Source organism: Rhinichthys klamathensis, unplaced genomic scaffold (genome assembly GCF_029890125.1).
Source record: "Rhinichthys klamathensis goyatoka isolate OS25496 unplaced genomic scaffold, OSU_Roscu_1.1 h1tg000635l_1, whole genome shotgun sequence".
Lineage (NCBI taxonomy): Eukaryota > Metazoa > Chordata > Actinopteri > Cypriniformes > Leuciscidae > Rhinichthys > Rhinichthys klamathensis.
Window position 1 is genome coordinate 1,138,904 of NW_026607081.1, and position 26,098 is coordinate 1,165,001.

Genomic DNA, 26,098 nt, shown 5'->3' on the forward strand with positions numbered 1-26,098 from the left:
GGATGAAAGTAAAAAAGCAAATCCTCCGTTGTGAGTGTGAAAACGAGTGTTGTGCAGTATAGCAGAGCTCTGTGTGGTATAAAGTCCTTCTCCTGCTCCGAGGATTGACTTGAGCTTCAAGAGCGGCTTCCTTCCCCGGCTCTGGGTGTTTATAATGGGCCAATGCTGTAAAATAACGGGATTCCCTCAGTGTTTCCTCCTGTTTGTGCGCTCTGCCATGGAAACCTGGAGCGGCTCCATCTCAGAGACTCAGGGCTTTCCTGCAGAGCGCACTCAGGAATCCATGACGTCTCCAGCCTCTGCGCCAAGGCATTTCTGCGGCTTCTCTCAGACAGTGGCGCACAAGAACTTCATTGTGGGCTTGAAAAAATTAGCGTTGAGGGGAAGAGGAGGGGGAGAAAAATGAAAACAGGAGCAATGTTTAAGCATATGCATGAAAGAGACGAGGTACACAGCGGGGTTTTGAAGGGACAAGGCTCATTAAATCCAAGCAACCTTCAGCTTTACATGCAGAGTCTTACTGGGACCTTTGCGTAAACGGCCAAGAAGTATAAGGACAACCTGAATGTGTTTGAATGGCATTGCATTAGCAAATATCAGAAGGAATTTACTTCAAAGAAAGATAGTACTACAAGTGAGTACACTAGTGAGACATCAAAAGAGCTTTAGTAGATTTTAAGTTATATAACAATGTTCAAAATTAATTATAATTCACTCAAATAAATGGATCCGAAAAATATCATTTAAAATATATTTGTATTGTTTTCTAAATTAGAAGTATTCATTATTAATATTCATATTTTAAAATAATTTACGTATAATGAATAAACCAAGGACCTTTTTTACATTATATATAAAATTATTTTTTACCTTAGTTTATTCATGAAATTATTATATAATTATTGAATATTAATATTTTAAAACTTATAATTTGAATCCCTTAAAATGATCATTTATATATATTGAATTAAAAATATACATTTAATTTGAATGTAAATGGTTTATTATATTATTATAAAAAATATTATAAAAACAAAATAATTTGTATCCCCTAAATTGATTATATATAATTTATATGGTTTATTACACACGTAATTTAAAAAACATTGCATATGTATATTTGGTTATTTATATATATAACAACATTATGTATGTCCTCTAAAATGACATATATACAGTAACAACAAGGATTAAGGATATGATTGAAATAAGACAGTTTATACACCCATAAAAATTTTCCATGGAAAATGTGGCATGGTTTATTTATGAATTTTTCCCCCCTCTAATCCCAAATATTGGGCTAGTTTTGAAATTCATCCAAAGGTTTCAAAGTTTATTTGACATGCTTAACTTGGACAGCAGTGAAACGTTTCTGAAAAGCTAATGTTGTTCATATTTAAATGCAAAAAAAGCTCATAAAATAAGGTTTATTTATCATAAGGGAATTAAACTAAACAATATATAAAACTACCAGGCTTTAAAAGTGGACATTATCAGATAACGCGAGTTTTACTTCCCTCAGCCATATCAGTGTGTTTAGGAACCAGCAACTCCATTTTACGTATTAAATCACGTCTGATTATGGCTTAATCAAACTCCAAATGCTGAAAAGCAGCAGCTTCCATCAAATAAGTGCGATTAGGGAAACCTAAGCAGTAAACGTTTCATGAGAATCCAATGTAACACATTAACAGCTTCTCCCAGTGCCCAGATGAAAAAAAACTGCTGCATTCTGGGATGGCGGAGGATGCCAAAATAAACTGCACGGGGCTGACGAGTGCGACCATGAAGCGGGCCTGTTTGGCTAAACTCTGTTGTAAAGTTTATCCCGGAAAATTCTGCGATATGATACACTGACTTGTTTAAACATTGGAATGAATGAAGTGCTGCTCTCACTGACTGGATCCCACACAACCTCTGGAAAACGTCTGGACACAGGCCTTCATTTTCAATTCATTGTGTACATCACTTCTTGGTTGAATTCGATCATTTCTGTACATCTAGATCTGGCATAACCCATATGGAAAAAATGCCTGAAGGCTGGCCAGTGCCGCCGGTGACGTGATGCACGTAGGAAACAGGCTTTAAATTGAGCAGTGGAGGTGAAGAGGAGGAAGATTCGTGCGGTTTGAAACGAGTGCACGTTTAACCTGAGAGAACAGATGTACATTCCTTCACTGTGACTGCACTCTTATGCAACGCAAATCGCGAATGAGAAAATTAATACGGAGCAACGCATCTTTCCAGACGACGGGATTTGCAGTTCCATCTTTTGCTAAGACGACGACACACATTTTCCAGGTTCCCAGAACAGTTTCCATCACCGTCGAGTCTGCGTTACAGCAGCACGACCTTTTACTTTTCCAATAGCAACATTTCTATTTAAGCAATCAGATTTCATAATGACACATTATATCACGTCCCATGGAAAACTTTCAGCATGTTTCGGGAAAATCTTCTGGCCATGTGCTTGATCAGTTCCAAAATATTCTATTAACTTGCCATTTTTCCTCTACTATTTCTGCCATATCTCTATAAAGAAGTGTTTGTATGCCATTACATCGATTATATCTATTAATAGAGGCCATTTCATGTTGACTAAAGAAATATCTCTCCAGGTGAATGCATTACTAGGATGAAATGTGTTATGTAAAGGTGGTGAATATGGATAACCTGATGATTTGTTGGGAATTTCTATAGTTTGCTTGGAAAGAGCAGTTTTTTTTATTCCACGTGGCTCTGAGCAACATTTCACACATACACACACACACACACACACACACACTACGTGGAGAATCATCCTCTCACACAAATGGAATCTGTATAGAATTCCTGAAGTTTCCAGTTGGAGCAGCGAAACTTAAATCTGTCTCCATCTCCCATTCCGGATTAATGGACAACACTTCAGCTTTCAGGTTTTGGGATTTGTCTCCCTGGTGACTGAGAGGAGTGGGGAATGTCTGATACCTGTCAAACATGACTGATGACCACAGTGACAAGGGCAAAACAACACTATCAATTATTTCAATGCCGTACAACATAAATCCCAAGAAAGAAGTTTTAATAATAATTTATGTAATTAAACATATATTTATCATTTAAAACGTAAGTTATTCCTGTGATCAAGGCTGAATTTTCAGCATCATTACTCCAGTCTTCAGTGTCACATGATCCTTCAGAAATCACTCTAATATGATGATTTGATGCTCAAGAAACATTTATTATTATTTTTAATGGTGATTGTTTGATCAATTGAAAGCTCAAAAGAAAATACATTTTTAAATAATTATTGGAACTATATATATAGGCCTATATATTGTATATATATATGTGTGTGTGTGTGTTAATTGAGCTTAATTGCATCTAACATAAAATTTTGGTATATATAAGTGTATGTATATATATATAGTAGCGATTAATCGATTTGACAGCCCATAATATAACACGATATATTCAGCACAATGAGTCTGTTTTTTATTATTGTACTTCGAGGTGTGGTTATGATCACAAGCACTACTGAAAACTCTTAAGAAAATCTCTGTCAGCAGAGGTGAGGCTTTTAAAAGCAAATCAAACATTCCAGGCTGTTGTGTGTGTATAAATAGCTCTGCTGGGGTGTGAGAGCCGCCTCAACACACTCCTCTTTAAGTGATTTATCATCGTCCAAATCCTCTGTTGTGGTACACAACGGAATACAACAGGGCAAGTCAGGATCTGTGTGTATCCAGTGTTTCATCAGCACAACGTGTGAGTGTGTGTGTGTATATATATATATACATGTGTACATATAAATACATAGTGGATCAAAAAAGTTCATCGGGTATTGTTCAAAATTCATGTATAACTTTGATGAAAGGTTTCGATCCACTTCAAATGTTGATAGGTGGAGCTGGGGAAGTGGGAGGGTTTCAGAGGAACTTTAAAAATGAGCTGCAAACTTCTGCAACAAACACTGATCAACTGTTTCACGAGTTCACACTTACAAATGATCAGAGAATAGATGGTTATGCGTATTTGGTGTGCTGTCCGGGGGGAGGGCTCCGAGCTCGGAAATTGGGCCCGAACCCAGAGTACTCCCCATAAAGCAAAGTGAATAAAGGACAGCCGCCTGCTTAAAGACCCCCCGAAAAGAGCGCAGAGAGAGGGTTCTTGTGGCAATGGTCACGGCATCGGAGAGGGTAAGCCTCACCAGTCAGGAAAGAGAAAAACATAGATGCTTGACTGGGAGGGTTTGGCTACGTCCTCTGGGAGATCAATACTCGCTAGACGGAGGAGGAGGAGATGAAGATGCTTGACCTGGGGAACTCTCGCTGTGTCCGCTGGGAGATCAATACTCGCTGGACGGAGAAAGAGAAGATATAAATACTCGACCGGGAAGGCTGTCTCTGGGTCCGCTGGGAGATCAATACTCGCTGGACGGAAAAAGAGAAGAAATAAATACTCGACCGGGAAGGCTGTCTCTGGGTCCGCTGGGAGATCAATACTCGCTGGAAGGAGAAAAGAGAAGACATGGATGCTCGACCGGGAAGGCTCTCGCTGTGTCGGCTGGGAGATCAATACTCGCTGGACGGAGAAAAGAGAAGACATGGATGCTCGACCGGGAAGGCTCTCGCTGTGTCCGCTGGGAGATCAATACTCGCTGGACGGAGAAAGAGAAGACATGGATGCTTGACCGGGAAGGCTCTCGCTGTGTCCGCTGGGAGATCAATACTCGCTGGACGGAAAAAGAGAAGAAATAAATACTCGACCGGGAAGGCTGTCTCTGGGTCCGCTGGGAGATCAATACTCGCTGGAAGGAGAAAAGAGAAGACATGGATGCTCGACCGGGAAGGCTCTCGCTGTGTCCGCTGGGAGATCAATACTCGCTGGACGGAGAAAAGAGAAGACATGGATGCTTGACCTGGAAGGCTCTCGCTGTGTCCACTGGGAGATCAATACTCGCTGGACGGAGAAAAGAGAAGACATGGATGCTCGACCGGGAAGGCTCTCGCTGTGTCCGCTGGGAGATCAATACTCGCTGGACGGAGAAAGAGAAGACATGGATGCTTGACCGGGAAGGCTCTGGCTGTGTCCGCTGGGAGATCAATACTCGCTGGACGGAGAAAAGAGAAGACATGGATGCTTGACCTGGAAGGCTCTCGCTGTGTCCGCTGGGAGATCAATACTCGCTGGATGGAGAAAGAGAAGACATGGATACTCGGAAATTATTATTATTTATTTATTTTAACCGATGAGGATTTGGTGGGCTTTTTTGATATGGAAACGATTAGTTCTGATGTAGGTTTGGAACGCGTCTGAGGACCATCTTCCAAGCGCTTGGATCTGCTGTTGGGAGAGGCCTTTTTGGGCTGCTGAGGTTGCTGCCCCGATGCGGAAGGAATGGCTGGAGAAATTCTCTGCTGGGATGCCTGATAGTTGGAGAACAGATTTTAGGTGTTTTTGGAACCAAAAGCGTGTCACGGGTTTGTTAGAGTCGTCTATGAACAGGGGTTCGAGATGGAATTTAGCATGAGAGTTTCTCAGTTGGAGGTATGCTAGTATAGTTTGGAAAGGTTGAATTGGTGACGAGAGGTTGAAAATATATATGAAGTGGCCTTTTTTGGTTTGGTCTGTTTTGCTTTGTTTGATCAGAAAAGAGATAGTTTCGCTGTCAAGCACTGAAAGATCTGAGATGTTTGGGTGGATTTTTGGGTCGAATCTGGAAGTGATAGCCAGTTCAGAGCATCTTAGGAAACCAAAAAAAGCTAGAATAAACATGGCGTCGAGTGTGCGAGAGGTATTAAGGGATCGGTAGCCTGAGCGGAGGGTATGAATGCATTTAGTAAGAATATCTAACGTTATGGGTTGTCTGGTGTCCGGGCGGGTGGGCTGGGATCGTTGGATGCCTTTAATTAAGAGGGAGGTTTGTGAATTATTTATCTCCGGTGAGGGGGCGCCGTGAATCAATTTGTGAAAAAATTGGATGCCGCTTAAGTAACTTTTGATGGACCCGACTTGGAGGCTCTTAACGCTGTTAAGGTAAGAGATGAAGGAGGTAATTGTAAGGAGGGAAAAATCAGGGAATGGCGTGTTGTAAGAAAGGTGGAAGGCTTTAAAACATCCCCATGCGGTCACATAGGATTGGAGAGTTCTGGGGGAAACTGCTTGGAGAATGGTGTCGAGCGATATGTTGAGGAGGGATTTTTGCGGGTGGGTTATGGGAATATTAATTCCGAATAATGAGGTACTGGAGTTGGTAGCTTGTCTGCCTCTGGAGCCAGCATCCTGAATTTCTGAAACATAAAGCGAGACAGAGAGTCAGCAATTTGGTTTTTTGACCCGGGGATGTGTTTAGCAATTAAGATAAATTGATCACATGCTGAAATCCAGATTAGACGTCTTAGAAGTGGCATCAGTGCGGGTGAATGGGAACGGCCTTTATTAATGCACTGGACTGTAGCTTCATTGTCACAATGCACTACGATACTGCTAGCAGTCCATTCTTTCCCCCACAGGAAGGCTGCTACTACGAGAGGGTAGAGCTCGAATAATGCGGAGGACTGTAGCGTGTCCTGTATTTGGGGGGGCCACGTAGACGCGAACCAGCGTCCTTGGCAGAACCCCGCAAAGCCGACTGAGGGGGCTGCATCTGTGAACAGCTGGATGTCGATGGGGGAGGAAATTAGATCCTTATAGAAAAATGATAGGCCGTTCCACTGTTTAAGAAAAGTTATCCATAGCCTGAGTTCGTCGTGGCATGCTGGAGTTAGGGAAATGAGATCCTCTAGTGCGTGAACTGAAGACGCGAGAGAGAGGAGATGAGAAACGAAAAGGCGGCCTTGTGGAATAATGCGCATGGCGAAGTTTAAGTGGCCGAGCATGGATAGGAGTTCGCGTTTGGAACACTTTGAACTGTGAACACTTTGAAAAGTTAAGCGTACGGCGAAATAGAATTTCCCATGCCAGCGCACTCCGAATAAGTGCCATGAATCCGGGTGGATGGGCATCACTTTAAAAGCCGAAGTGATGTCAATTTTTGCGAGCCAGGCACCCCGACCCACAACTTTTATGAGGTCGACTGCGTGATCTACGTCGTGGTATTTGAGAGAAAATTCGTCGAGTGGGATCAGGCTGTTAATGCTTGGGAACAGGGATTTATGTGGAGCTGACAGATCGACTATGAGGCGTTTCTTACCTGAAAACTTTCTCGTAGCCACTCCAATGGGGCTAATGCGAAAAACTTTGTAAGGAGGCTCGTCAAAAGGGCCAATCATGAAGCCTGACTCGACTTCTTTTTTAATCAGGTTGTCTACCACGTCGGGCTCGGCGAGAGCCGATTGGAGATTATCGCAGATGATGTTTTGGGAGAGCGGACAAACCACTCCAGGTTTAAAACCGTGTTGTAGGCCAGACAGCAGATATTCGGTGAAGTCAGAGTCTGGGTGGTGAGCTAGTTCGATGGAAAGGCGAGAAATATTCACGGGAGTCGATAAATAATTTTTAGATCTTTTATTGACATCTTTATACACAGGGCATACGGGACGGGCATGAGCACCGCCGCAGAAGCTGCATATGTGCAAGTACCGACAACGCTGCCTGGTGCATTTGCCAATATTAAAATTGTTGCATGGCTGTTTGTTGTCTGTAAGTGCTCTGGAGCTGAATTTAGACTCATGTAGGTTGCTAGTCGCCGTTCTTGGTGTGTAGCTGGTGGATTTGACTGGTGCTGTTTCAGGGCGTGGGGGAACGAAGGGGTTAACTTGGGGGCACAATGTTGTGGAATGTGCCACTGACCTGCAGACCGCGCAGGAAATATTCCTGCAGTCGAGGAAAACTCTGCTGTGTAAGTCAGTGTCTAGTGCTCCCCAGTAAGGGCATTGGTTCCACTGAGAAACCCTGACAGCGCATTTTGCTGAAAAGAGTTTGTGGTATGTGTAAAAGTGCCCTCCCCCGTAGGACAACGCGAGCTCGGCTATCAGCGCTAAATAGTCATTCAGTTCGCGTCGCCTATGAGGGAAGGCTGAGCAAATGATGTCTGTGAAGTGGCTGAAAGCAATTGAAAACTCTGAAAAAGAAAGTAAACGTGACGAATGTGTATTTTGATTTTTTAAGGTGACTGAAAAATCCCCGCAGTCTAACTGACGGTTGGAATCGGATACGGGAAGCAGAGAAAGTAAATGTGAGAGATCTACATCCGCACCTGCCAGAATCTGTGCTCGGATGTTTTGAGTCACCGGGGGAGGCTCCAGAGCGACGGCGTTTGGTGGAACTGGCATCGGGGTAGCTGTGAAGAGAGAATATTGTGATTTGGCATTTAGAAGATAGCTGTAAGGGAGAGAAGCCTGGGCTGCGACTATCGGCGGAGGCAACCTCACGCTTAGGTCGGCCTGTGGGGTTTGAGAAGGAAAATTGAGAAAAGCACCAGGGGGAAAAGGAGGAAATGGATGAGATGCCTGAGCCTGTGTTGCAAGCGGAGGTGGTCTTGCACTTGCTTGGGCTGCAGGCCACTGAAAAGGGGAGGGGTTAGCCGTAGTCGCTGGAAAATGGTGGAAAGTTTGAGTCTCCACCACTAGCGGAGGCAACCTCACGCTAGCGTCTGCTACGGGAGCCGGAGGCCACTGCAGAGGAAAAGGGTTAGAAACAGCAGGAGGAAAAAACTGGGAAGCGGAATGAGAGCCGGCGGGCCCAGCTGTGTATGGCGCTGCAGCGGGAAGCACAGTGTTGAAAAGCTGAGGTGAAGCGGGAGGCGGGCGAGGTCTCGTGGCGGTGGAATCTGGAGCGCGACCCAGGCTCGCAGAAATCCTGGCGCCCCGGGCCGAAGCGCGCGGCAATCCGACCTTGCACGGGAAGGTGGCGGAGTCAGGCGAGGCGAATTCGGGGCCTCGCGAGAATTTCCCGGCCTGCTGGCCGCCTTGGAACCTGGGGTGGAATTAGGAGAGATATTTGAAGATTGTAAGGTAACATACAGGTTGTAAAGTTGCGCTTTAGTCATCCTGCGCGAGGGCTGAATATCGGAATTTATCAGCGCTTGTCTCAGACTCAAGACTGTCCACTTTCCAATAGGCGGAATCGTTGGCACGGCCGAACGATAGGAGGACGCTGGCGAGGAAGCTGGAGTCCTCGCCGGTGGAGGTAAGGGTAGACCTCGACGTCTTGGCGTGCGAGGAGTTGTTTGTACTGACCGGCGCCCACGAGATAAAACGTGGGGCTCGGAAGCGGTATCAGCCGGAGAGGTTGTCCTGGGGCCAGCTGATGGCGGCGGAGCATGGTTGAGCTCGTCATCGGACGGTGAAAGTTGCATTTGGGACATCTTTTAGCAAAGCAGTACGCCAAATGCTGAAAACTGTCGAGGAATATGGGTGAGTCGACTGAGTATATTTATAGGCTTTACTCGTGCTGATTGAGTGGACCTGTTGATTACTGATTGCTGACAGCTGGCTGGAATGACTTGATTGTTTGATCATTAGAACGTGTTCCTTCCGAACCTTGTTAATAAAACATCAATTAAATGTTGAGCAGAAAGCTCATTGGCTGCGGATGCAACAGGAACAAATCCCTCCAACATAATTTCACTCTCACATATATATATGGTCCCATTATCTTACACGCTCGTCTTCTCCCTCAGTCTCACGGCAGCTCTTCCTCTGGGACTGATGTGGCATGGACACACAGGCGACGATCACTGCTGTGTTCCGTCTAATAATAAAGCTCGACATCACGTGCACTGCAGCGTCTGGCACACCGCAGTACGCACCACATGAGAGAGGAGTAATGATACGCTTTATATGGGCTGTACCCAAAGAGCTCATTTCATCAGCAACACATTATGTAGAATCAAGGAGGCACGTGAAAAGCCAGAAGCACAAAGAAAGTTTCAACTTTTATCAATGGATCGTGTTCAATTGATCTGTAGCATTATTATTGTCAATATTTGATTTATTAATGTTATCATGAACTTGTGTTTTGAAGCCTCACCATCAGGCCTGCATGCTGTTAATGCAGTCTGCATTCATTTGCGAGACTCCCCCTTCTGGTGAAACATGACACATTTTTATAACACACAACGGCTGTGTTGAGAAAGGCATACTACTCTTACTATTTCAGTATACATGTTTTATGTACAATTATATTGTGTATAAATAATGTGTGAAACATTAAGTGTTACATAATGTAGTTCCGTTTCATATACTATTATTAAAAAGATACTGTGCAAAATGCAGAAAGCTAGCATACCAATCCAGATATCCGCTATAAAATAAAATGAAAATAATGAAAATAAACCCTTCCGTTCAAACACTGGGGTCAGTGAGAAATTAATACTTTCATTCAGCAAGGATTCAATAAATTGATCAAAAGAAAATAAATGTATAACGTAAAAAAAAAATAAAAAAAATAAAGAATCCTGTTTCCACAAAAAAACTGTTTTCAACATCGATAATAATAAGAAATGTTTTTTGAGCAGTAAATCAGCATATTAGAATGATTTCTGAAGGATCATGTGACACTGAAAACTGGAGTAATGATGCTGAAAATCCAGCTTTGATCACAGGAATAAATGAAATTGTAACATATATTAAAATAGAAAACAGTTCTTTTATATTGTAATAATATTTCACAATATTACTGATTTTACTGTATTTTTTATCAAATAAATGCAGGCTTGGTGAACAGAAGAGACTTATTTCAAAAAACAAACTCTTACCAACCCCAAACTTTTGAATGGTAGTGTATATTAAAAAAAGTATATATTAAATATATATAAGCATTATTGGAGATATATTACATGAAATATTTGTAGAAACTAAAGAAACAAGCAGAGAATTAGTTAAGAAAAGATCTTTTTTATTTTAAACACTTCTTATCCTGAGACGCACTTGTCCCTTTTTTGTTCTGCAATTATTAGAGTGCAAATTCCAACACAAATAATAAAATAAAAAAAGCTAATAAATAAAAGCCTTTTTTTTTGTTATTTACAATTCAGCAGATTACATTACCAAACAAAAAAGTATTTTCAATATAAACATAAAAACCAGTCAGCACAAAAAGTAGTCAGGAGAAGATCATGGCATTCGGTCTAAGTCTAGGTCCACATCACAATCCGTACAAACTCTGATCCATGCAAGAGACGTCGAATATGACGAGAGCCTGTCGGTTCAACACACTAAAGTGTCTGAAGGTGAAAGATGATATGGCACTAAAAACACAGACACCAACACAGTTGATCAATGCTAAGTGCACATCGCATTCGGGATCATTAACACAGACAAACATTGGGTTTTAAGGACACCTCGAGGAGAAGATTACAGCGTTTAGTGCTGACTGATGCATCATGGGATTTGGCTCTGTAAACCAGTGATTGGGAGTAGTCTTAAAAAGACTCTCCGGGTCATAATGGTCAGACGGGGGAGGCTGGGGTACAAAGTGAGCATGTCTAGCGTCAGAGGTCACCACAAGAGTGGACAAACACTGCTGTGGACAGGAGGATGCGAAAATAGCATTGTTTTCTATGGCACCGTATCGACCCTGCAGTGACTAGCAGTGGTTGGTTAGTATGCTAATAAAACATTTCCATTTCCAGTTAACCTAGTTAATTCATTCAGTGTCCATTAAAAAAGCACATCCTTTCCAACAATCACACATCTACTGTACATGGTAACACTTCACAATAAGGTTCCATTTGTTAACATCAGTTAAGTTTGAGAGTTTCTATCTTACACCTTATTGCAACTGCGAGTTTATACCCCTTAATTGTGACTTTATTTCTCATAATTGCAATTGCGACTATTCAGAATTGTGACTTTTCATCTTTTTCTCAGAACTGAGATAAAACTTGCAATTGCGAGTTATAGTCTGAATTGCGAGATAAAACGTTTTGAGAAAGTCGCAAAAAAAAAAGAAGTATTGCAAGTTTATATCTCGCAATTTAATGAAGTAATAAAGTCAGAAGAATGGCGACTTTACATCTCGCAATTCAGACCGTTTTTTGCAGAATTGCGACTATATCTGAGATATAATTGTGAGATATAAACTCGCAATTGCAAGTTATAAAGTCCGAATTGCGAGATAAAGACAACTGCAATTATAATTTATCTGTAAATTGTACACTTAACTGGCAATTGCAATTTATCTGTTTTGAGTCGCAATTGCAAAAAATAAATAAAAAATTCTCAGAACTGTGAGATATAAACTTGCAATTGCGAGATAAAACAATTACTCACAATTGATTGCACAATTTTGAAAATATAGACCCAATTACAAAAAAAGTACTGCAAGTTTATATCATGTGGATACATATCTCGCAATTCTGACTTTATTTCTCAAAATTGCGACTTCATATCTTGCAATTTAGACTTTTTTCTCAGGATTATGATAAACTCGGAATTCACTTTTTTTTTCTGGGTGGAAACGAGAAAAACTCTCAATAGCAATTTCTCTCACAATTTTGAGAGTCGCAATTGCAAAAAAACTAAGTACTGCAAATTTATCTCTCGCAATTTTGAGAATTTTGATACGACAGAATTTATTTTATTTAAAATAAATTATGTGTCTGCTAATATTATTTAATGGACCTGAGCTAACAAGAACATGTATTTTGATCAACAAATGTTAACAAACAAAGATATTAACGCATTAACTTTTACTAATTGAACCTTATTGTAAAGTGTTACAAATATATATATTTTTTTTTATTGAGGGGGGATGGGGGAATTGGGGGGGGGGGGGGGGTGCACAACAGATACTTTCTGTTTTTTTAACCTGATCACGTCCTTTCAAGTCACATAAATTCAGTAGTTTTGGAAAATAAATAAAAAGGTACCAAAAACACCTTAAAACAAGTCAACTCCAATTGCCCTTTTCCTCTTTGTGCAAGTTTTTCCTTTTCACATGAGAATACAAATGCAATCGAGACACATAATAGTAATAGATTATTAAATCTCATGGAAAAACTTCCCTGTTGTCTCTCTCATGGATGAATCCCAAAGCTAACCAGTGTGTTTAGTCTTCCTCAGGGAGAGTGATTCACTGCAACTTAAACGGTAGAGAAATTACATGATTCAGAGCGAATGGCGTCTGGACTGCGTCACACAAGTGTCCATTCTTGTCGGTATGAGCACCTGCTCAGGGCTAGCCGGACTGCTAAACTACTAATCTGGCTCGTTGACCAAACATTTAGAAAAATCAGACTTGTGATTTTAGCATCAGGGTGAATGAAGGAGTGAATCAAACCTGACGTTCCAGCAGTTTTAGGTTTGTTTGAGCAGAGTTAGCGGTTAAAGAGCAAGCCGGACTGAGGCAGTAAAGGGTTCAAGAGGTCAGTTTGGAGTAACTCGGAGGCGAGAAGCGTCGTCGCAGGTATTTGAGGATGTAGAGCGGCAGGCAGCTGACCAAAGTGATGGCTGTCACCTTCCACACAAAGGACAGGGTGGCGATAAAATACACATCTGTGAGGGACACAATTAAAAGAAACTGTTAGTGCCCATCTCCATTAGGATACTGTCAAACATCTGCTCATGCTGGACTCAGTCTCAGACGGCACAGCCATAGTCTGTTCACAGACTGAGTCATACTGCACAAAAGTGCCAAAGAGTTTGTTGATCTGGCAAGGTCTAATCGGATTGGCTGACTTTATGCAATTTCCAGGAGTTAGTGAGAAGGTTTATCCATCTAACAGGAAACCGTGTCATGTTTAAAAGATTTGAAAGAATCTAGAAAAGTTTGCCAGGTTAGTGGCATCAAATCTTTAAAGTCCCCCTGTAGTCAATCATTTGATCCCTTAAAACTCACCTTTGATCACCAAAATTACATTTAAATGTTTTCTTAAAAAAAAATCATGCCTTAAAGGTGCTCTATGTAACTTTTAGCGGCCTCTAGTGGTGATGTTTCAGATTGCAACCAAATTTTACAAGAGCGCTCGTGCTCGAACTCATAGACAATACCGTCTATTACGCAAATATCTCGGCGAATACTAGACGGATCGACCATCTAGTCGAGCTGAAAAGAACCATATAAGTTCCAAAGTTTTTGGTGGTGTTTTCGTGGAGATATTAGCAGAAAACCATCGGGCGCGCTGCAAAATTGCGGACGCCGGTGACGTCACGATCTCAGAAGAAAATCGCTCTTATCTCTGGAACGCAAAGACCCAGAGAGCTCAAATTCGGGGGAGGAGGTCCCAGGGGAACCCTTGCCCGAACGCTAGAGTGGCGGGCCTCGGGGATGCCCCCTACCGGATCGCCGTTCGCTGGGACCCCCGATTTCGAACGGCTATAACTCGGGGAGCCGGGCGAGTTGGACCTCGGGGGTGGGCTCGTTCGAAAGGCCCCGTCCAGCACTATGAACGATTAGAGTCTTGGGGATATTGATCAAAGATTGACTGAGATATAAGCCGAAAAACGTGCGCCTTTAACCGGACGTAACTCCCTGACCGTCTACAATAGACTGTATATAAGGAGAGAGGCTCGGGAGCGCGCATGCACGTCACATCCGTTGGATTTCGCGGTAAATCCGACCCGGAGACTTCACATAGAAATACTGGCCTTCAGAGGTAATAGCAAAACTCGACAAGTGGATCATTTTAATGTGTGATTACAACACAGGCAATAAAAAAAGGATTCATTTTAGTAGAAAAGTTACATAGAGCACCTTTAAAATAGCTTGAATGTGACTCTACACCCTTGCCTCATTTAGTATACGCGGTTCTATGAATATGCAAATGAGCCCCGCCTCCACTCTCTCACACCAGCTCAGAGATCCACTCTTTGACGATCACACGTTGATCTGATTGGTTACAAGGTAGTTTGTGACGTCAGAAACGCCGTGTTTTTGAGACTGTCTTTGATTCACTCACTGCAGATTTAAGGAGAAAAAACTCAGTAATGGTGTTGACTTATGAATTTGCACATGGTTTGTCTTAAAGCATATTAAAAAACACCACATAGACATATAAACAACATTAAAAGATTAATTTTCACCACAGGGCGACTTTAAAAGACACTCAAGAGCAGTAGTGGCCTTTGCTGTGTTTCACCGCCTGTTTCTTACCGCCACAAACGTCCCGCCGGCATGACGGCCAGAGCTTTTCCACAGTGACTTTCTATGATGTTCAAAGCATTTCTAAGGATGCTGATTTTTAGAAGAAGAACCACTGAATATGGCTGAACTAAACTTCCACTTAAACTTTCCACTTGCCATTGTGTAGCGTTTACTACAGTTGAGCGAGTAGGTCAGGTATTCTGAGCTAAAGTGAGTGAGTGGAGGCGGGGCTCATTTGCATATTATATTGCATATACTAAACGAAGCAAGGGTGTAGAGTTAAATTCAAGCTATTTTAAGGCATGAAGACATTTTTTTCACAGGAAAAACCTTTTAAGTATGTCATTTTGATTACCAAAGATGAGTTTTAAGGGATCAAATTATTGACTGCAGATGGAAACGTTCTCAGAAACACTCACTGGAGAGCTTTTTTTATTAAACTAACCCTTAAGAACCTATAAAACCTCAGAAGTTTCATTGTGACAAACCAATCAGATTGTATCTAACAAATTTTACCAATGGCTGCCATTTCAATCTGTATCAGATGGTTGTAAGCGGACTAAATAATCAATAAAACATACATTTGTGATGTACATAACGCTGTCAATCCCCTCAAGATCCAAAAGTCTTGTCTGTTTCATGTCTTTGTCACACGCTCACGTAAAAGTCTTTCCCATCAGCGGTTTTGTTCTATTCTTGTAAATAAAACTTACAATCCCTGCTGAATAATCCTTTGGCTCTTTTTTAAACCTTTATTCCCAGAATTGTAGGGAAAACAGAGCTTGTGAAATCCTCTCAGACCACAGTCAGGTCAGTAGAAGGAGAGACTCTGAAATGTAAGTTGGCCAAAATGTTTTGTGCGATTGCTGGAAACTAGCGTCACACTGCGAGGCAGTCGGTGACCAGTCTTTGTTTAATGTGGTCAGGTGCCACACACCACCGGAGCTGGACTGCACTCGGAGCGCTGCGGTGTCCGAATGCCTCATCAACACAACTGAAAAGGCACTTGTTCGCGCGCTGTGAACGTGAGCCCCGAGATGGTCACAAGTCATCTCCGCCATCATGGATCCATCATCTTCTCTGCCAGGATATGCACCGAGATCCAATAACGAATTCCTCGACGTGACGTTGGTGGGCAAATGAAAATGGTTATGTTGAAGGTCTTGGATGCATTACCAACAGGATCCAAGTTATTTTTGATAAAAGTAGCTAACTAAAGGACTACTTGCATTGTCCTCGCACCTTTTGACTAACCTGTTTATTTTGGGACAAATTATTTTTTAACGATCTTGTGTTATAGGCCGTGAGACAGATTGTTGATTGGTACCATTTTGAGGGATTAAACCGCATGGTGATTTTTGAGTAGGTATATGACCCTGTATTTGAAAAATGTGTGATAGCATTAGATTCAAGGTAGTTTTTGGTTACGGAGGACGATTTTCAAACATATGTCAAGAAAAAGGATAAATGAATTTATCTTTAAATAAATTTTTAATTTTTTAATTTTATAATTTTTTATAATACATTTTTTTATAAATTTTTATAATAAAAAATTTATAATTTTTTTAACACATTTTTAAAATTATAAAAGGATAATTTTTTCTCTCTTGTAGTCACTGAACACCTTACCTTGAGGTAGGATGACATAAGTGTTGATTTCTAATGAAAGCTACCATGGATCGGATGCTATCACACATTTTCTAACACTAGAGATGTGTACCTTCATGAAAATCAAAAAGAAATTTAATCCCTCAAAATGGTACCGGTAGCCCAAATTTGGGGTCCCGTCTCATGGCCTATTATGAATGTTTTTAAAAAACTTAATTAAAAAAATATTTACAAATTTTCCAAAAAAAATGTAATATTATTTTATAAAAAGCGCTGTCACAAAAAGAAACTTCTGGTACTAAATAGTTTTTATTTAGCATAACAAAAAAACTATTGTTGCCTAAAACAATTGAGCAGATAACTTAAAAAAATGGTGTATATCATTATAAAAACTAAGCCACAAGGATGTCTATGCAGGGTCTCATGTGGATAGTTGTATTTACCTGTTCATATAAAGGGGCTACATGTAAGAAATTAAATATATTAATAACTTTTTTTTTGCCAATATGTGAACAGCTTGTAACGCAAGTTATAAAACGAGAGCTTTCCCCAACTTCCTAGCTTGTCTATGAAAGACTGTAGACTGATGTTCATGTGAAGGACTCGGGACGTTTCTGATGGGAAAATCCAAAGGATGTGACGTTCATGTCTCTTCCGTTCAATGACACATGAAATGAAACCTTATACAATGTTCAGATAATGCCAAAGAAGATATTCTTCTTTCATGTCAATGTGTCAAAGGATTAATTCAAAATTCAAACCATAATCTCACATAGTCAGGTCTATATAGTCTATAGTCTCAAATATACTTTATAATCAAACTATTATAAAAGTGTCATTTTAATTATCTCATTTATTGACATGTAATGCTGGTGGACTGCAGAGCTGGTGCAAACATATCCACATCCCTATGATCAGATGCTTTGTTAACTGCTGTTTTCTCTCCGCTGTCATTGTTATGTGATTCTTTTAATATTGAGTGGAAAATCGCACAGCATATATCAAAACGTCACCCTGACATACGTAGGTTACGTGTGCACGAGTGCGAGCAATAAGCATTGTGAAAACAGCTGAGCTACTGGCACGTGTGCATTTAAAATAACATAAATATGTGAATCCTCAATTGCTTTTCTTTGTAAGAAAGTGTATAACTCTTCAAATTGAGAAGCACTCTGATCAACACAAAGACCTTGGCCGGGGTAGCATCAGCGCAGGAGGAAATGAGAGCAGGCTTGTGGTATTTCCCTCCGCAGTGAGCCGTGTATAGCGCTGTGGGCCACTCTCGGGCAGCCCGGGGTCGTACGAGAGAAACGGGCCACAGCGGCCCTGGAATGCTGACTGAGGCAGATTGTCACATTTTATACAATCAGATTTAACTCTCTCTGGGGAAAACAGGTTTTGAGGAATGTGGCCACATTTTTTACCTGGATATGTCCGAAATTCTGACGTCAAGATCGCTCAATAACAACAGGATTTCATGACGATAATAGGATATAAAGCAATAGCAAAACCTTGACCAGAAAGCATAGATGCAACATATAACACCACTAAAATGACAAGCACAAAACTATTTGCTAAGTAATGCGTGTTAAATGCAAAAAGTGATAAAGGCAAGACAAGCCCAGGTGAATAGGGTAAAAAATATCACTAATAGATATGGCCATACTTCCTCAGATGATCGATTACTTTAAGAATACAACATTTTTGTACTACAAGTTTTCTGCATGTTATGCTTTAACATGGAAATGAGGCATTATCTAATGAAATATGCACCAATTTGCATACATTCCCGATCAGAACTGGGTAAACGCTGAATAAAGACAGGTTTAAAATACGTTTCATTTTGTTTACATATTAGAGTCAAAGGAGCTATAGAGGGGATTTTGGATGGCTCTTTTTATCACTAAAAAATAATCAAAACTGTCAACAGCCAGGAAGAAAAAGAAAAGTATTTTAGGAATTTAAGGAATAAAATGTATATAATCAGGCAAATGATATGTGAACAAACCCCTCTGTAAAAAAAGTGAAGTGAAGTGGAGATTTCTGGCTTATTTTGAGAAAATGCCTTTTAAAGATATGTATTGTTATTCAAATCTGCAGGTGCAAATAGATAAAGTGTAATAAAAGAAACATTTAAAAGAGTATTTTGGATGTTTCTTTCCACTACTCAGAAAACGCCTTATGAAAAAACAAATAGGCCAAACTCTCAAAATTGACCAGTGCGCATGAAAAAAAAAGGGTCTCATTCACTAATAATCGCATGGATTTCATATTTCTACACGTGTACTTCTCACAAAAATTCTCCATCTAATTCACAACACGTCTGTACACACATGAATTTGGAGTTTTCTAAATGAGCGGCCGCGTGCATGATGTAATTCATTTGCATAAAACAGGCCCAAACCATCTCCATATAAGGGCTTTCCGCAAACGCTTTTCTTACAGCCTTTCATCGCTCTCGTCAAACTACCCGCTGTTTGCAGACGCGCTCTCGCCCGAAAAAAATTATATAAATAAAAAGTATTTTTTTGGGACCCATGTGTTTATGAAAGCATACCCACCGATAAACTCGTGTAAGAAGACCAGGGATGCGATGTAGCAGGCCAGACTGAGGAGTTCGGCTACGATCATCAGCCAGTGCCAGGTCTGCACGGTCAGCGCCACCATCAGCAGCTCCGTCAGGATCAGAGACGTGAACGAGATCGCCACGATGTGCACAAACTCGGACTCGAACAGCAGCAGAGCCCCGTACATGATGATGCTCCCTGCAGAGAGCACAGCACATCTCTATTACCACCAGCATCTCGAAGCGTGCTGGATATGCACACTAGGAGTGTGCTTATATACATGTATACAGGGCTTGACATTCACTTTTTTGCTCACCAGCCACTGTGGCTAGTGGTTTTCCAAAGTTACTTGCCACTCAGCAATTTCACTGGCCTCAATTTTAACATCGATACCATGGCGAAAAGCTGCCATAAAGATTTTTGAATATCATCTCATAATTTGACAACAGGTATATTAGGCTGCTGTCACTTTAAGACCTGACACACGGATCCATTATACTGTTACACATGAGTTTTCTTTCTCAGCTGTTTACGTTCACTTATATAACTGACTGCGTTTACATGAATACTCACAAAGACAAGACCGGCATTTTGACATTATTTTGGGTGTATTTGGCCGTTTAAGCACAATACGCAGCGAAAAATGTTTGTCACCAATCAACTTAAGTAAGTAAGACGGTCTAACTAGGGTCTGGGGCAGGGGCCGGTTTTTCCCATTACTTTTAAATTAAAGCGTTTAATTGACAGCCCTAGTGTGTGAGTATATATATATATATATATATATATATGTATATGTATGTATGTATATATATATATAATATAATACACACACACATATATGTATATACTATTTGTAAGTGCATATTTAACAAATAGTTCATAAACACTACACACTTGACAGGTACATTGAAATATGACATTTCTGAAATAATATATCTACTATAATAAAGTGTTACTCTGATTTATGGGTGAAGGTTATTATTGGAGAAAAGGATTGGAAAGTTCATTCTTCTTTACTGTATTTGTAATACTGTATTTGACAGAGGTCATGATAAAAAGAAACCGTTTGTCTCAGATTCACTTTATGAGACCATAGCAAATCCCTGAGATTGTCCTATCAGCGATCTCAGGAAGAGGAAGAACACTTCCATGGATTTAGCTTTTTTTGAGCGCTTCCTGTCCTGAAGTGTTATTGTGAACTTTGAGTTCAACCTCAAACACCACTGGGACTGAAAAACGTGATTAATGCATACATGACATTCAAGACCCTTTAACTTTGGAGGCTCTATTTAAAGCACAAATGTAAACATGTTATAGATGGGGGAATTTGAGTGAAAACACCTCATGGACAGAGAAGAATAATGAGGGATGTAGGACTTCTCTTTTGAAAACAAGCTCTCAAAGAACTGAGGAAATACCCAGTGCTGTCTAACACAAACAGAATCACCTTATAAACTAATGGAAAGACAAAGTGTGACGCTGAAAGATTTACACACAAAGACAGCAGGGTGGAGGCTGCTAGTGCGGCTCAAAAAGCAATCGTGGAAAACCTCCTTGTGTTATTCGACTATTGTAGCCACAGACACAAATAAACTATTCAGTGCGGGCGAGCAAAAACACGTGTGTGGGTTTTGTTTGGACGAAACAACATTCACCACACTGTGCTACTGCTGCTGCTTTCTCAACAAGCCTCTGAATGGACATTACAAACACAGTTACGCTTCAGTCAGTGGGAGACATAAATGGTCTACTCAATTTACAGCACAACTACTTTGTTGAGTGAAGGTTGTTGCAAAGTTCTTGCATTGCACCATATGGTAAAATAACCACATTATTTGCTTACCTTGGTAGATGCTGATCAAGACCCATATTAAGAACGTTTTGAATGAGAGAGGGCGTCCCTGCAAACAATTACAGTTATTAATATTTTAAAAAACAAAAGATTCATTAACTAAATAGCAGAGGTGGAAAGTAACGAATTACATTTACTCGCGTTACGTAATTGAGTAGTTTTTTTGTGTACTTCTACTTTTTTAAGTAGTTTTTAAAATCTGTACTTTTACTTTTACTTAAGTATGTTTTCTTTGAAGTATTGTACTTCGCTACATTTGAAATCATATCCGTTACTGAGTAAAAAATAATAAAAGAAAAAAAAAAAACACACTCCGGAAACTACAGCATTGATTGAAGGGCGGGAGAACAAACGCGCAAAAAAGGTGACGCAGAACCAGCTGAAGCTGAAACCGAAGCGCCAAGCGAATTATGGCCAGTATGAAAATACTTTGTAGAAAAAAAGCGTGGTTGTCCTCGAGGATAGATATCCAATTTGCAAAAAATGTGGACGCAAAGTGGCTGCAAAAGGAGGATATAGGACACCATCCCTCCTGCAGATAAAGGTATGTCCCGATTTACGTGATGCAGAGGGAACCCCGGAATCCAGTCATGAAAATGAAGTCTACATAACGCAGATGTCTCGTAAAACACGCAAAATAATGGATGGATGAATACATGGAAAGTAGAACTGTGCAATAAATCCAATCGCGACATGGTCTGTGAATATTTAAGCTTAGCACAAAAATACTGCATGTAAATATAACCCTATTTGTTCTGCTGAGCTGCGCCGCTTTGTCTACTACATACTCAAGTACGCGTGACATTCAGAGTCTCACAAACAATTTGAGGATATGAATACATGAACATTTTCAGAGCTGCTCTGAGAGAACGCCTAATGAGCATTTTCATAATTTTATTTGAGATAAACCATTGTCAAATACACTTTGAAACACTTTTTTACACTTTTGGTCTTCACTACAACCCGTCAAAATAAAAGTTTGGTTTTACTAGGAGAAATTAGGACAGAAATATATTACTATTATAGGCATACAATAGAACGTAGCCTACTTCTCTAAATAATAATAATAACAACAATAATAATACATTTTATTCAAACATTATTTAAAGGAATATATTTTTTGTCCATGGTTTAATTTAGTAAATCTGTTTTTGCAGCGCTTCCCCAAAAAAATAAAAGGACACAATTTTAAATTTACATTTGATTACAACCGTTTTTGATAATATATTTGGATTAAATCATAAAAAGAAACATTAATTTTCTGAATAAAATACATTTCATAGGACAATATTTTTCTTAAACATTTTATTAAATTATTAATGTTAAAAATAAGTTGTTAATCTAATTCATTATCAAATTTAATTGATTAGACATGTTTTATTGAAATTTTAATAAACAAAACAAACAAATGGTTTCAAGTTTGTTATAATAAAAGCATTTGTTCAACCAAAAAAAAATCCTGTTTTCATTAAAGGGGCACTTCACCTCTGGAAAGATGAATGTGTATTTAAAATGGGTCTGGGTCATTTATGTAGAAGAAATGAGCACGGTAATTCGAAAATACTACAGGTTTTCTACTGATACAAAGCTTAATGCTAAATCCTGAAGTGACCCTTTAATTTAACTGTCATTTTAACTGAAAGAATAATAATAAATAATAATAATAATAATACCCATAATTTAATAATACAGTTTATTTATTTATTAATTGATTAATACTGTAAACCGTGATATTTTCTGAGACTTATCATACTGTGAAAATCTCATACCATTACAACCCTACACGGGGGATTCCCCCACACCACCCCCGCTGTTAAAAAAGTTACTCAGTAACTTTTACTCTGAGTAAATTTTAAATGAGCTACTTTTTACTTTTACTTGAGTAGATTTTTAGACCAGTACTTTTACTTTTACTTAAGTAAAATTTAATTGAAGTAGTAGTACTTTTACTTGAGTAGAATATTTTATTACTCTTTCCACCTCTGCTAAATAGTCTAGGTTATTAATTTGAGAATGATAGGGTCAAAGATACCTTTAGAAGATCCTTGTAAAGTTCAGGATATAACATGGCAACCTCAGACTTGACATCTTTATCCAAAACCAGGGAGAAAACAGGAAACATTGTGTAGATAGTGGAGTAGCTGTAAAGCACATCGGCACAGAAAAATTAATACAATAAAGTTGCTAAGGTTGCATTTATTTGATCAACAAACAAAAAACAGTAATATTGTGAAATATTATTACAATTTAAAATAATGTTAAAATATTGCAATCATTTTAATACAATTATAAAAACCTGTTTAAAATGATGTTTTCCATTTCTAAAATGTATTTTTATTCCTGTGATGGAAAAGTAATGTGGCCTTGCTGAATTAAAGTATCCATTTTTAATTAAATTCTTCCAGACCCCCAAATTTTGAATGGTAGTTATATAAAACGATAATTAAATATTTAAAAAATATATAGGAAAAAAAGCTCAATTTCCACTTAAGCCTTATTCGGATGGGATTAGTTTTCGAAATCAATACAATGCTTATCACTCGACGTCTGTGATTTCATGCACTGATTCAGACGGGACTGAAATCTCAGAGTTTTTTACCTGTTCTTTGCGTGCAACACATATGTCGTATGTGTCTTTTAATTATTTATTTATATATAATTATAATTTATTATAAAAGCCCTATTTAAGAATGCTTCACATGAGTTTATAGAAGTGGCTGTTTATAATAAACTTGCATAAGTGAGCAGAATATCAATGTCTCTTACCTGACATTGATATTAAAATGGGCAGTCTTAGCGGTTTACGCGATTTGTCTCTATTTATTAATTTTAGCATTTTATTTTTTCGTCGGATACCATCCATTTTGGATTGAAATAAAAGCATGCTAAATATTGGTGCGCAGACGGTAGCTCAGGTAGGTCAAAAAACACACAAAGAGAAGCGTTAGTATAATACAATATTAGCAATCACAGACATTGAAATTCGGATAGATTGGATTTCTCAGAGGACCGTTGAGTTCCCAGAAAAACAGTAGGTAATTTGCTCTGGAATTTTTACTGAGGTTGTGTGAGAAAAACACAGACATGGCAGATTTGGATGAGATTACAATCACAAAGTACGCTTGTGAAAGACAAATTTCTTTAACGTCCAAATAGGGCTTAACATTTACTATTTTTGATGAAGAATGCATTTTAGACTTTTTAAAGTATACTTTCATGTTATTTTTTATGCTATTTAACATTTTGTGATGTCTTCGCTTGCCAAACAATCAGACCAATGATTTTCCAATTATCCATCATCACTGGACAAGGATTTTAAAAATCATTTTATGATGTTTGCACTCACAAAAATACAATTTCTAGCCAAATAAATATTTTAAAATATACAACTAGAAATATGTATATTTTACACATCTAAAAAATAACAACAACAAAAAACTAGAATTCATAACTACTCAAATTCTTTGAGGCATTAATTGAAAACATCAAGCTCTGACCTCTATCTGTTAATAAAAGTAAGATGCGCCAAACGTAGAACAATTTTGCTGGTTTGTACAAGTTACCACGGAATCACCCACATATAATTCATTTGCATAGAAAGTCAAAGTGATGGATCTAGATTCACAACTGTACTAGTGTGGGTGAAATTTCGGCTTTATTCTCTCCCTGTCCTGAACTCATCTTCGCTGAATTAGAAGAGCCTGTCCGCTTTAACCCCTTGTTCATTACAGGCTTCACAAAGACTCTTTTGATGGACGTCAGCTTTGGCAATCTTCTTCTAGCTCAGTGACCGTGACTCTTGATGGAACAAATCCCTCAGCGATCCTCTAATGTCAGAGCTGTCTGAAACACATGGCTGAAATACCAGAGAGATTTCACCGAGTGCAAATGAGTCATCATCACCCGCACACTCACCCAATAATGAGGAAGCCTTGATAAAGTGGAACAGATGCAAAGTAGAACACAGAGGAGAACACGGCCTGTGAGGACACATGGGAAGAAAAACATCAGCAGAAATATAAGACAGCCGGCAACTAAAGGCATGTTATATTCATTGGTCCTGCCAGAAAAGTGCTGCAGTGGTACAATAGTACAGTAATGGCATTAGATGGCAATACAATGGGACTTTGATATACACCACGGTACTAAATGATTACCATGTTCATATACAACAGTATTTTTTCATTGTACAGCAGTGGCCAAAAGCGATGTCTGGCAATATGTCCCTTATTAAAAATTTGTTACAGCATTTTTTTTTTTTTTTTTTGTAAGCATATTACGTAGTTGTGCTTGGAGTCAATTGTTTTATGAAACTTGCCAAATTGGGTGGACATTTTTTGGCCAGGCTGTAATGCAAAGAAATCATGAACATACATAAACAAGTATTTAAAAAAAATTATAACTGATTATGTTGTAGTCAATGTATGCAGTTTTTTGGATAGTAAAAAAACAAACAAACAAAAAACATATAGCTGTAGTTTGCCGTTATATATATATAATTTTGTCAGATAAATAGTGACAAGTTTAGTGTTTTGTTTTTCTTTTATATTTTTTATATTTAAGACACAGTATCATGGAATTACCATTGTACACATGCAAAAATGATGGTTTTACCATGGTATTATATCCAAAAATAAATATAGTTATAATCATATAAATAAATATTATATGTAATACATAAAATAAAATATCTCAACATTACCATGGGACATATCCAAAAAATTGCGGTATTACTATGATTCCTCATCCAAAATAATTTAAATCATGTAAAGAAATCATGGTGTATCTCCAAAATCTATGGTAATACATTGGTATATGTATAAAAAAAATTATACCATGGTAGTTTTGGGTTATTTTTTTTTTAGTGTTATAAAAACGGTAATCAATATTTAAATTATTCATAGACACCAAATTAGTAATTAATATATAATACATACACACACACACACACACATATATATATATATATATATATATATATATATATATATATATATATATATGTGTGTGTGTGTAGTTTTGACCAATACATGTTATTTTTTTAAGACCTGAAACCTTCAAC

The 26,098-nt window shown here is 39.0% G+C and overlaps 2 protein-coding genes across 2 annotated transcripts in view; both read right to left on the bottom strand.

Annotated features, from left to right (window-relative positions):
• Window positions 1–5,223: 5,223 nt before the first annotated feature.
• LOC130076258 (uncharacterized) lies at window positions 5,224–9,289 on the bottom strand. Its single transcript, XM_056241281.1, has 3 exons — window positions 8,946–9,289; window positions 8,180–8,898; window positions 5,224–6,272 (listed from the first exon to the last, which is right to left on the bottom strand). The coding sequence occupies exons 1-3, from the start codon at window positions 9,287–9,289 to the stop codon at window positions 5,224–5,226; spliced, it is 2,112 nt and encodes a 703-aa protein (XP_056097256.1).
• A 3,953-nt stretch (window positions 9,290–13,242) lies between these two features.
• Window positions 13,243–26,098, bottom strand: part of LOC130076244 (probable phospholipid-transporting ATPase IIA) — a 52,782-nt gene continuing 39,926 nt past the window's right edge. Inside the window, exons 24-28 of the mRNA XM_056241262.1 lie at window positions 24,952–25,016; window positions 23,069–23,177; window positions 21,028–21,085; window positions 19,179–19,382; window positions 13,243–13,421 (exon numbers count right to left, since the gene is read on the bottom strand). Of these exons, the coding sequence (XP_056097237.1) occupies window positions 13,285–13,421; window positions 19,179–19,382; window positions 21,028–21,085; window positions 23,069–23,177; window positions 24,952–25,016 (573 nt within the window). The 3' untranslated portion in view covers window positions 13,243–13,284. The remainder of the gene's footprint in view (window positions 13,422–19,178; window positions 19,383–21,027; window positions 21,086–23,068; window positions 23,178–24,951; window positions 25,017–26,098) is intronic.